We start from the raw sequence: 13,883 nt of genomic DNA, 5'->3' as shown, positions 1-13,883 counted from the left end.
CAGTACTGTTCCTCCGGGCACAGTTCTGGACGGTTTGACAGGTTCATGTCGTTTGGAACAAAATGGACAGAATTGGCCTCATACCACTCCAGGAAAATTTTAGAATAGTGGCATGATGCCAAATCTGGCCAAAAAAGCGGAGCTTTGTCGTGCTGCTGCAAGAACGGAAAAAGACGCTTTTCGAGGCACTCAGATTTGAAGATCTCGCCATTTACTGTGCTCTTTGTCACAAAAGGCACACTCCTCAGTCCGCGAGAGCAGATGACCTGCCTAACGAGATATTTGGAGGTGAACTTCGACATTTTCTTCTTCTTAAATTTGTCTTCCACATCGAACTTGCTCTTGCCGGTGAAAAACTCCAACCCCGGAATTTGCTTCAAATCGGCTTTTATATACGTTTCGTCGTCCATCACACAGCAGCCATATTTTGTCAGCATCGTCTCGTAGAGCTTCCATGCCCGAGTTTTAGCCGTCGATTGTTGCCGCTTATCGCGATTTGGGAAGCTTTCTACCTTATATGTGTGTAGTCCAACTCTCTTCTTTGCATTCTGGACGGAGCTCTGCGACATGCCGATCTTTTTAGCCAAATCACGGCTTGAGACAATGGGATTTGCTTTAATAATCCGCTACACCTTTCCCTCCGTATTTTTGTTCTCCAGTCCCGGTTTTCCTTCCAGCTCCTTCGCCTTGGTCCATCGTCAACCGCTCCTGGAACCGCTTCAACACCCTGGAGACGGTTGAATGTTCAATATTTTTCCCAACTGCCGGTGCGACAGCTTAGAAAATTCCAGATGTTTGGAAAAGATTTGTTTACTCGACTTGCCTTGGTTCACCTCCATTTTCGTTGAATCGAATAACACGACCTCGAGTTTGACAGCATGTAAACAATACACATCAATGAGAAAGTGTGCAAAATTTGGTTGATTTTTACCCAATGGCAAAAAAGTTACCCTGTTGAATGTGTAGCTATAATTTCGTTTTTGCCCTTTAGAATTACCAAATCTCAACAGTGAAAGCTTAAATCGAGTACGTAAATGACAAAGCCACTTAACAGGTAAACGAAATCATGCCTTTTTCCTGACTAATCTTGTAACTGTTACAATAGATATTTCGGAGAAAAAAAAATTTAGAAACATATTAGAAGATTTCTTTTGGATAAATATTTATTAAAAATTTATTTCCAAACCAACATAAAAAGAAACAAATTATGAAGGTTTAAGTCACGCCCAAAGCTCACTAAATATTGTTTGTTCAGTGTGAAGGACTCATTCTGACAACCACCCTACAATTTCGTAGAAGTTTCTAATTTCACTTGACACGATCTGAGCCAGAGGGCTTGTGATATAGCTCAGTTGGCAAGTCTGTTGTCTCCTGAGCCGATGTCCGCGAGTTCGAGCCCAAGAGTAACCATCGAACACAGTTGTACCGGATAAGTTTTTCAATAACGATCCGCCAACTGCAACGTTGATAAAGTCGCGAATGCCATAAAGATGGTAAAACGACTATAATCGCAACTTTTTTTTGATCTGAGCCAGAACATCAGACAGAACATAAGAGCCGTAGCACCTTGCTCTAATAGCATAACAGGCTAGGGAGATTTAAAATTTAAAAATTAATTCTATTTAATTTTAACACAAAAATTTAAGTTAATGGCTTACCAGTACTTGATTTTGATTGGTTCTGCAAATCGGTTCTTTCATAGACGATGTCGTCTGTAATAACTTTCATTTTAACTGGAAAATAAATAATCATTAAAACAGAGAATCAATAAAACAAATTATTCTGAAATTTCTTGTTTTTTCTCATTGCTTTCTTTCAATTCCACATGACTGACTTAATTGCTTTGATTGTAAAATTTGTATTTTGGTTTGGTTTTTAAGAGACGTACTTAGATGACGGTGAGAGAAAAAGTACGAAGCGAGAGTGGGACGAATTTTTTGTGGCAAAATCCAGCGCAAGAAAAAAATCGCAGTCATCCGTAACAATTTTTTTTTCCAAACATCGACTTTTTGGGACATAGTTGATTTACCGAAAAACGGATCAAAGTAATCATCGCCAACTACTGACGCAAAAATTTGAAGCTCCTCAAAATTTTCGAGAATTACCTGTTTTGTTTCAAAAGTATTGAAGAATATTGATCAATGGTTATTTCGATCCTTTTGGGTTCGAAAATTGTAGACTGATCTGATTCAGACAACGATGTGACTCGTCTTTACCATAGAAGTGGAATCTGTAATGCATCTCGGAGATGCAGATCTGAATTTTGCAGCTAAATCAAAAGTTAAGTATTATGTATTAAGTTTTTTTTTCATTGAAATAATCACGTATTTACCACTTCTTAAGAGCAAGCTTACTAGTGTTGGGAAAAAGTGGTAGAAATTTTGACACTTGTAGCACATTTTGAAAATTTTACCATGTAAAAATGTTTTCAAGATCTTTGGGCGTTGTATTTTTTTACAGCACTGTTTCTATTTCAGCCGTATCTAATAGAAATATTGCTATTTTTGCATCACAGTATGCGAAAATAGAACACGTGTTGTAAAAAATCTTGAAAATGTTTTTGCATGGTAAAGTTTTCAAAATGTGCTAAAAGTGTCAACTTTTCCTTCACTTTTTCCCACTGTTTTAATGACACCAGTAGACATGCTCTAAATGATTTTAAATATAATAAGTTTTCAACTGAATAAGTATTCAATTTTAGGTAGGTATTTATTCCATTTGCACAAAAATTTCATCTGAAACAAATGGAACACTGAAGTGTCTTACAAGAGTAGTAAAATAGAATTGTAAAAAAAATGGATTTTGTATAATTATTCTGGTTTAAGTTATTTTACATCAAATGTTAGATAATTCATTAAAATCCTAGCTCTCGAACAAAAGCACTAGAAGTCGCCAATTTTGTATGAAGTTTAAAAAAAATACAGGGATTTTGATGGTTTCATTAGAAAGAAAAACTTTTTGATTTTGCATAAATTATCTAGTTAGAAACTTAATCCTTTTAACCACAAGCATAATCATTTTAAGCATTGGTGAAAATTTTTCAAATATTAAGAAATGAAACTAGCAGATTAGGTTTGCAGTTCAAATCAGTTTTATTTTCTACTCTTGTAAACCCGATTCAAATTAAAGATCTTAGGTAAAAACTTTGTTTTTGAAGAATCTGCTAATAAAATGTTAAACAAAAATAAAAATATATAATTCCAACTGAATTTTTACTTCTAAGACTAAGAAACTTGTCATGGCCAACAAAAATATATCATTTAAAATAGATTCAATAATTTTTATACTGTTGTTTTTTTTTAAATTGATATTTCAAAGAAAAAAATCTTCAAAACTATTCCAAATTTTATTTTATATTTGTGATTGAAAACTGACTCCGATTGAAAAAAATATCTATATCTATTTTGAACCCAGAATCACAATTATGAAACTGCGATCTCCTGCAATTGGAATTTTTAATACAATTCTCACATTCACTATCTGAATTCCGGTTTTTGAAATTTATTTCCAGATAATAATTCCTATTAAGGCCGGAGCAAATATTGAATTCTTCTTTTATCATCTCCGTCTTCTATATTTCCGAAAATCCCGATGGGGGGGTATAAATTAAGTTTGAAGCATTTTGTTGAAAAATTCGAAAAATATTGATTTTTTAAATGAAGAGTTAATCACCGTAAATTTTATTTTTGTGAAATTATTTATCGGCTATATCGGTGAAATTTATATTCTTTGAGAAAGAATATTCAAGAATTGAAAGATTATAGACGGATAGAAGATTAGAATAAGATGAAAGATGTTGAAAATTGAGCGGAAGGGTAATTTTAATTTGAAAACTTTTCATCACATTTCATCGATTTGTTCCTCACGGGCCTACTACCTTGCAGTGGTTGAGACAGATAGAATTGTAGCAACCACCACACAATAATATTGTGTGGTGGTGGTTGCTACAATTCTATCTGTCTCAACCACTGCAAGGTAGTAGGCCCGTGAGGAACAAATCGATGAAATGTGATGAAAAGTTTTCAAATTAAAATTACCCTTCCGCTCAATTTTCAACATCTTTCATCTTATTCTAATCTTCTATCCGTCTATAATCTTTCAATTCTTGAATATTCTTTCTCAAAGAATATAAATTTCACCGATATAGCCGATAAATAATTTCACAATTCGAAAAATAATTTGAGAATTCAAACAGTTGAAAGAGCGAAAGTTAAACAGTAGACGATGGGAATGGTATTTTTTTTTATATTTGAGATTTTTTTAATTTTAGATCTAAAATAACTAGTTTTTTCGATTCTGTGCAATGTAGATTTTATACAAGTTTGTTGCTTTCCAGCTTTTGTTCAATTTATTGAAAATGTGAATTATTTTTTTTATACGTGTTAAACCCCCTTCCCCTTTGTGACGGATACTACTCCAAGTGGTTGAAGAAGGATTTCAATTATTTTGTTCCTGTCTAATGTTCATGGATTATGAAATTTCCGATTCTGCATAGGAAGAAAAAGTTTCAAATCCATATTTTAAAAATGGTTTGAATTTTAATATTTTCTTATCATACTCCGAAATGGTGTTTTTGGAGTTTCTAATATGGAAAATGTATTCTGTATAACTTTGAAATGAAAAACCAAAATTCGAATCAACATTTATTCCCAGTTCCAATTCTGAGTTCCAAACTGAAATTCAAGAACAAAAAATTAGGTACAGAACCCGGAATTGAACTTTAAGGTTGATAACCAAATTTGAATCCACAAAATCCGGAATGATTCTAACCTAAGCTTTCCGGATATTTTTTCCGTCAGTATCCAGGCCGTGCAAATCCGGGCTATTTTCCTTAATATCCGCCAATATCAAAATTATTCATAAAACTCACACAGAAAAACACCTGAAATATGTTTTTTTTGTTTAATCGAAACACGCCAGTCAACTTGAAATCATATTTAAAGCTTCCAAAAATCGTTCATGTTTATTTTTTTTTGATTTGATCTACAAATTGGGACGCAGAATACATTATTTTGTTGACTCAATTAAAATATTTGTTTGATTTAGCAAATAAAGTGAGAAAATCTGGCAAAATCTTGGACATCTGGCTTAGGACTGATCGTTTATAAAATTTTTATTGAGAATTTGAAAATTTTAGTTAAGAGAAGAATATTTCGCTTAGCATTTTTGGGCCCTGAACCCTGGAGGAGGGGAGGGGGGTGTACATCAACTCGACATTGTAGTTAAAAATAGAAAATCAAAAAAAAAACGCTGTAAACATCCGCTATTGTTGGAATCGTATCTCAATTACCGTTATTGGATAGTTTACAAGTAACATTCTGCATTAAAAGTTTGAAAACAGTGGTGAACCTTAAATAGTTTAATAAGAATTTTAATGTTTGTCGAAGTATGGAAATTCAGGTATTTCGTTATCATAATCACAGAAAACTCTCAAGAAGCTTTTCTTAAGCTTTTCTTCTGTAATTTTTAATTGCTTATAAAAATGAGTTGACTAGCATTCTGCGCGCAATTGGAATTTAATGTAAATCAATAGAAATGTATCAATTTATTCAATAATTTAACATTTTATTCGAATTTAATCAACACTAAAAGCAAGAAGTTATCAGTATAAAGTTCATTAATTTCAATTGTTGTTTTATTGAGTAAAACATTTAAAACCTTTTTTTTAAGATACTCTTTCGCTAGTCTTTTTTTACTGTAAAGATTATTTCCAAATTCATAGTGTTTTGTTTTGCTTTCCTTTAAAATTAGCAAACCACATATATCTAGAGAAAATAGTAAACCGATCAAGGATAAACTGAACTGAAATTTTTATGATCATTGACTTACGTTTTAAAAATCTTGTTGTATTATCCAAACTAAATTTTTCTCAAACTTTAATTTTTTTTGAGAGAGTCTCGAAGCAAGAAATAAGAATAGAAAAAAAAAGTTAATTTAAAGCATATTTACAATAAAAATATTGCGATCAATTTTCTGATAAAAAGATGTGTTGAAAAGTATCAAGAAAAATGAAGAAATGTTCAGCAATTTTTCCAGTTTAGGTATTTTTAATTTAGGTATTTAACAATTTCGAGAATAGGTTTGGAAAACTAAATCACAAATCACACTGGTCAAAAGTTTTTCCTAATCGAATCCTTCCTCTCAGACTCCGAAGCAAAATTGTTTGCTAGGATTCAGGGTACATGTGATCGCTCAGAAAAGCTCCAAATATATTAGCTTTTATTTTTGAAGACTCAGGCCTGGTATCTGAGCAGAATATTTCATATTTTAATAATCATTCGCTTTACTCAACAGTTAAAAAAGATTATTAATTAGTGGAGTTCGATTAAAAAATTTTCGAATTTCGAATTAACACGTTATGATGCAAATATATATTTCGAAATTGTCATTATTTCCAATATTATTTAAAATTATTAAAAAAAAAAATCAACAAGACTTATTATTTCAATACTCATCAATCAAAAAGTTTCAAAGAAAAAGTTTATAATGTCAAACTAAATTAAATTAACATTTTTTTGTTCAATTATTCCTTTTTAAAAAAAACATGCAGACATAAATACGGTCTCCATTTAACGACCAGTACTTGTGTAAGGTTCGATTTGTTTTATCGCAAAGTATTGTGATTTTCTCAAAAATTATCACAACGAAGAAATCATTAAATTATGTACAAAAACGAATGTTGTTCTTGCTAAATTTCAGCCAAAATAAAAATAAAAAAGTATTCAGTTTTTTTTATAAGAAAACAGGTCAAAGATACATTTGAAATTTTTGCAATCATAGGGAAATATGACAATTATTCAAAAAACAGGTTTCTGATAATAAACAGTAGAAGCAAAGGTAAATGGGTATCAAAAATAAGACCTTATACTTGTCTCCTGATCATATCCTTCCCACATCCTCGCCAAATATTTCCACTCTATTTATTGACTACTAGGACGTGGCCGGTGCCATTATTGATGTTGATGAGAGAAAGCCTCAGTTTTGTGAATGTGCTCTCCATCCCAAACACCAATCTTTTGATCTCTGGACAAAATTAATGGCCTCGGTCAATCACGGAGTAGCAAGCATTGGCGGTGGAAAATTCATTCTACTTAGCCACGTCTGCGGTTATGGAATCCGAAATGTTTAAGTATTAATGATGACGGAATAAAGTCGAACTCAAACGTATCAAATCAGTTTCAGTAAAAGTTTGAGGCAGCAATTCGGATTCGATGACTTAAGGCGGATGTCAGTAGTCAATCAAGCTAAACTATGGTTGCCAGATTGCCCGGTTCTATCCAAGGTTGCCCGGATATTTAAAACAAAATTTGGTAAAATTGTTGAAACTTACGGTTTCCTTGGTAGCAGCAAGCAGCAACTTCTGCCGCCACGAGCAGAACCAAAATAGTTTGTTTTGGTTCCGCATGCTTTGAGTCAGTTCGCAATTGAAACAATAGCGGTGATGATTGATGATGACAGCTGATGATGGTAAACACGGTACAAATGTTTACATCATCACACTGTGAAGCCAAACAACTCAAATTGGGTTTGTGGTAACACAACGGTGTTGCCAGATATTCTGGGTAAGAATATTAAAGTACTCATTGAGAAATGAGTACATTCCCGGTTAGGGAATATAAGATGTGGAAGCGACAATTAGCTATCGCTAATTAATATAGTTGTAATCTAATGACCTCATAGACGAAACATGAATAAAGATGACTCTATTCCACCACTGAAACCTGCGTTGAATTATTCATGTTCAACAAAAATCTTCTGATAAGTTTGAATGACCATCAACATTTGACCGATTTTTATATAAAAACTGTGTTATAACTTTTATTTTTCTTCGTCCAATTTCAGATTACACCCGCAATAACTACTGTACAGCCGACTACCGCCGACAATCTTAACTAAGCAATGTGTCTTCACTAGTCATTTATTGAAAAATTGAATTAAACTAAAAACTGACACCCTTAAGAGAGCATCATAACAACCATCATGTCCCAGTATCGCCACAAAGATCATTGCAAATTTCGAAAGAAGCGTCCGGATGCTGTACTCCTGCTGGATCGGAACCTCTGTCCACGGATGGACCGGGAATGAATCCCACTTTGATTTGATTTTCCGAATCGAATCGAATCGCAAGAGTCTCAACCTCTTAGAATCTCTCCTCTCGTCTTAGAAGAAAGGTCATGTACCGGGTAAACATTGTAAGCACAAATCCAACTGGGAGCAGTAGCAGCGTACAGCAGTCGTCGTCGTCGTCGAGTGGAAGTGGTAGTAGTGCAGGTCAGCAATCCTCAACCGGAAGTGGAAATCTCATCAGTCAAATTCCTCAACTAACGCTGGTTCAGCACAATCCGGGATCTCAGCAAAGTGGCATTCAAACGATTACGGCCTCAACGACGACCACGATCATTGGTCTAACGTCGTTGGCTGGACTCAATGCGACAACAATCACCGGACTGGCGGCAGTTGCAGCAGGCGGAAGTGGTTCTGGAGCATCCGGAATTGGTCCGACGATTGTTCCGGCAAGTAGTGCCATTATACCGGCTGCGGCATCCTCGGCCAACATTGCGACCACTAATCGGATCCTGAAGGCGGCCGCAAACAACAACAATATCAGCATCGTCAAGATCGGTGATGAGATAATGCTGAAGGCCGTTAAGGTCGAACCGCTTCCGGCTCCGGCCGCTGTTGCCGGTGGAGATTCCGGAGGCGGAGGTGGTGGAAGTACCGGAATACTACCCAGTGCGACCACTGCCGGAGGCTTAACGGTGACGGCCATTCCGGCGGCTGGTTCCGGAACCATTACGACCACCACCAATGGCCACGTCATCTACGGGGGGAAGCGACGCCTTGAAAGGTAAGTGTCCTCCTGGCAGTCAGCCCACGTAATCCAATTTGAAGTATCAATGAACCCCGGAAGAATTATTTAGTTACTCCTTTTGCCGGTTCGACTCATTCTGTTAGAGGAAAAAAATAAAATGGAATTTTTCCACTCGGAACGACTACGCATATAATGTAGTATAGATGGGCAGCCGGAAAATGTTTACACACATTTTCCCAGAACCAGGCACAGGCAGCCCGAAGCAGTAAAATCCGTTTTGCCGTCAATCAGCCGGCTTGCCGGCCATCATCAGTCTGAACCTACCACAACCCGGCTCGGCTTGGGAAAAGGTCATGGTCCGAATAAACCCTTTTTTTTGTTTTCTGTGTATGTACGGGAATGGTTATAAATATAGCTTGGTAGGAAACTTTTTTGGAAACGTGCCCATGCGATTGTCTGTCAATCGCATGTTTTACTGCTGACATAGAGAATTTTTTTTTCAAAACAGGATCAATACGGTCTGACATAGGCGTATTCAAACTTATATTATTCGAATTGATTGAAACATGTAGATAGAGGGTAACATTTTTAAATTCATTATAATCTAAAATTTAGAACACTTTTTATACGGTTCAGATTGATTTCTTTGAATTGAAAACTGAATCTTTCAACAAAATCATCTAACTCGTGAATGAACTCAACCTACTTTTTGAAAAAATTTACTCAATGTTTGAATCGTCGATGGTTTTATTGAATCCTAGAAGAGTTATTCCTTGATTTTTCGGATCAGATGTGTTTATATCGTTTGTAGGGGAGCTAAGGGCATAATGGCCACCTTAAGGAAAACGCTTATTTAGCCGTAGAGAACAGCTTTAATATGTGAATTACATCATTGTTTCGTGTTCAGACACTCAATTAGTCTATTGCCTAATCTGATGAAACTTGAAAAAGTAGATAAAAACGTTTAAAAACCCGTTTTGAATTTTTTTTGCCGAAAGCTGAAAACCAGTCACTGTAGGGGCATAATGAGAACCCCCTGGGGCAGTATGAGCACCATTAATTGGGGCACGATGAGCGTTTTCTGCCGGGAAATCTAGCAGCGAAGTCGACTCGATGAAGTCAACTGAATAATAGAGCTACAGCTTGACTTGTTTCATCTGACGATTTAACCTATTGAGAGGTGTCGGAGAGGTAATCAGTAGACTCGAGTTCGATTCCTGGTCAAGGTGATTTTCTTTTTCATTTATCATTCATGATCGATGCATTTTGCACTAAGCGGTGAGGCGTTGATTCATCAAACAAAACAATAACAAAATGATCTAGGTCTGTTTGTAGAATTCAAGAAATTAACACATGCTCATACATTACGTTTCTGGTGCTTTGTTTGGCGGATGATGCTACTTGCCATATAACATAAAAATCAAAAAATCAATCATGAATAGTATTTATGTGAAAAAATCCCCTCGAACAGGAATCGAACTCGAGTTTACTGATTACCTCTCCGACACCTTACCAATAGGCCAAATCGTCAGATGAAACAAGTCAAGCTGTAGCTCTATTATTCGGTTGACTTCATAGATTCAAATTCGCTGCTAGATTCCCCGGCAGAAAACGCTCATCGTGCTCGATTAATGGTGCTTATACTGCCCCAGGGGGGGTTCTCATTATGCCCCTACAGTGACTGGTTTTCAGCTTTCTTCAAAAAATTTTAAAATGCATTTTTAAACGTTTTTATCTACTTTTTCAAGTTTCATCCAATTAGGCAATAGACTATTTGAGTGTCTGAACACGAAACAATGTTGTAATTCACATATTATAGCTGTTCTTTATGGTTAAATAAGCGTTTTCCTTATGGTGGCCCTTATGTCCTTATCTCCCCTATTGATTTAAAAAAAACCTATCTGGAAATTATTTTAATCTACAAAATTTTAACATTGTTTTGATAATTTCTTTTCTTATCTCAGTTCAAGTAAGAAATTTAATGTTAAATCTATTCATGTTCAGTAGTGAGCTCATTTCTCAACTACGTATTCAAAAGGACCGAGTGAGTTTTAAGAATTATGTTCGTCAAATAAAATAACGTATTCAATTGGTAAAAGAAACATTATTACTTGATTGAATACATACTGTAGCCAATGTTGCCGAAATCACAGAAAAATCTGTAATTTCACAGAATTTTTAGCAAATTTTCATCACAGAATCTGTGTCACAGAACATAGAATTTCGGAAATATTCACAGATTTCACAGAATTTTTGAATTTTGAATGGATTTCCAAAATTATAATTTTTTTTTGCTAAGATAAAACTTAGATTTCTTACTTCGGATTTGAAAAGTATGTTATGATTGGAAATATTAATTGATTTTTCCCAGCTAAAATGTAAGAAAAAACCAATTTATCATGAATTACAATGAAATTCAAGGAAATAGCATCACAGAAAACTATTACAGAATTTTTGGGTTAAATCACAGAAAGTCAGATTTTTTTTCGCCAAAACACAGACTTTTTCGGCAACCTTGACTGTAGCGACAAATTTATAACATGCTTCTTCTTCTAATTTGTTGTGATTGCTCTCTACTGCCTAAATAGATACCCAAAACATCAACAATACCAGCTTTAGAAATTTTACATTTTTCTTTTACCACTGAAATAGAGGTTTGCACACACAAGAGGCATACACGACTGTTCTTAAAATCGGCAAATTTTCATTTAAATGTGTTGAAAATGTTGATAGTTGAAAATTGATTTAAATTTTGTGAGATATAAAAAATGAGCCATCATTCCTAATCCAAATCCAAATAAAGTTTCGAAACACACTCTTGCTTTTAAAAAAATATGCCTTAGGCTTACGATTTTCACCAACTTTAAAACTTTATCCTAGAAAGCATATCTGATGTTTAGTTTAGCTTACTGTAGTCTGCTCCATGCAACCTGTATAAATTTCTATAAAGGTGGCGCAGATCCTACGTCACTACTGACCATGTTTAAATATCCTAGGCAACAGCAGTCGGCGAGTTGTTGTTATGAAAATTTGTTGAATTCGGTCGCTTGTATTGAACGGTTGGCAGTCGAAAAAGGCTTTATGTGAGTGGTTTTGTTTTTTTTTAATCTAAATATCTCATTTTTACAGTGAAAACATTGCATTCTCCTGCTGCGTCCAGCTTCGGCAGACTTGACATCGTGGAGGAACCGTTCCAGAGATAGTTAACTTTGAGCACCGGCACCCGGCGGTTTTTCCGAATTGTATTGAACCAATAAGAACAAATAAGAGAGGAAAATTTTCCCACCCACCAGGTAGAAATAGTTGCTCCCTCAGGAAGTAAACCCCTCTTATTGCCTTGGGGGAAAATACCACATTCCCGAATCAAGAACCGATAATTTTTATACGGTGATGATCAACTTATCTGAATCCAAAACACCTTTCATCATCTCGATGATAAAACGATGTGATCGTTCCGTTTGGGAAACGTTGGGCCCGTTTTAGGCTACAGAAGTCGATGCACACATGGCTGGAAAATCTGTAAACTCCCTCTTTCTCTACACCCATAGAAGAGGTTGCAAAAATCCAATGCCTATTTAGCACATCTCTGTGCCGATAATGCGCTGAAATGTGCACTGTGCCGAAGATGATATCTTTGAAAAACCGTAACTGGCATAAGGACTCGGCTCCCAACTAAAATGATGCATGACCACTACATTCAAGCGAAACAAGAAAAACATTTTATGGGATTTCGTTCCTATTGGATAATTCATCCCAGAAACAAGAAAATAAAAATATAAACCACAGCACCCGAAGGGAGAATCGAACTCAAATCACTAACTAAAATGGTCTTGCCAGACCGACATCTTAACCAGTGTACTATTTGAGCTTCATGCAGGAAGAGGGATATTTGTCATAGGCATTCTGCCACCGATCAATCACAAAAGAAACGCACGACAGTGGCTTCCCGGCGTTTGGCCTCCTTTCAAGGTATTCATTTGTCTTGCGATGGAAACGGGAAAGGGAACGGGAGTGGAGGAAACGGGAAACCCATTGAATGAGAACTGTGCTTTGCTTACTGCCTGCTATTACATACACACGCTACATATACACAGCTGCTAAAGCCGGGCAGCTTGGCCGGTGCTTGTTTGCCGGTAAATTGAAGGAATATATTCTTGTTGCTTTTGCTACATACACACGCACAGCTTAGCCGTGGTTGTTTGCCGGCGAATTGAATTGCAGCTCGGCCGTGGTTGTTGGATTGAAGGGATTGAATTAGAAGGATGTTTTTGTTGTTGCTTTTGCTACATTCACACGCACAGTGCTCGGTTCGCTGGCTGCCTGGTGTTGGCCGGTATTTATTTCCATCCTTCTTCGTCTTGTGATGCGATAGGGAGGGACGTGAAAGCGTTTTTATTTTGTTTCTTTCAGACATACGCAATTCGGTTAACTTGAGAGATTAATGCCGGTGGGAGCAAATCGAATCAGCACCGATCGCGTTATCTTCTTGTACCAATGATGCTATGTAATTGACTACACGCCATTGGCACAGAGGCTGAATTTTGGGTGTATCAATGTAAATAATTCGTGTATTAAAGCAAAATCCAGCGCAGTTTGTGGTAAGTTGCTTTGTTTCATTTCATAAAATTCTCAAATGTTTAAAGTTCTTGCCAAAAAACACACAAAATATCATATTTTATTCTAGGGGAACTTTCGTGGATGACCGGACTTTTCCTGGCCGAGAACACTGGCATACACGTTGTCGCACATGTCTCCTGAGCTAAAATCATCGGTTAAACGATCTAGTCCAATTCAAATGATGTCCGCTTAAAAAAATGGACTGGTATCGATCCGTTACTGGGGCACCAAATTCATTCCTCTAATTGGCGAACCAAGTTGGAGAATCACGGAACAAAACTATTATTAACACTGAAAATCGGTTAGGATTGAAACCAGATGCCTAATGAGCGGAAAAGTTGGTTTCTCCGTTGAAAAATCTGGGCTCCTGGGAACAGGAACTGCTCTGAAACCTGCATGACCCAGAAGAAACACGTCGTTGCATACAGTACCAGTGTTTTAGAGTTATTCAAAT

General features: G+C 36.0%; 1 protein-coding gene across 1 annotated transcript in view; it reads left to right on the top strand.

Moving 5' to 3' along the window:
- Positions 1-13,883, top strand: part of LOC129740905 (ecdysone receptor-like) — a 618,558-nt gene that overhangs the window by 165,306 nt on the left and 439,369 nt on the right. Inside the window, exon 3 of the mRNA XM_055732554.1 lies at positions 7,843-8,848. Coding sequence (XP_055588529.1) covers positions 8,175-8,848 — 674 coding nt within the window. The 5' untranslated portion in view covers positions 7,843-8,174. The remainder of the gene's footprint in view (positions 1-7,842; positions 8,849-13,883) is intronic.

The sequence above is a fragment of the Uranotaenia lowii genome, chromosome 2 (genome assembly GCF_029784155.1).
Source record: "Uranotaenia lowii strain MFRU-FL chromosome 2, ASM2978415v1, whole genome shotgun sequence".
NCBI lineage: Eukaryota > Metazoa > Arthropoda > Insecta > Diptera > Culicidae > Uranotaenia > Uranotaenia lowii.
Note: the sequence above shows the minus strand (reverse complement) of the source record. Positions and strands in the feature narration are given on the sequence as shown.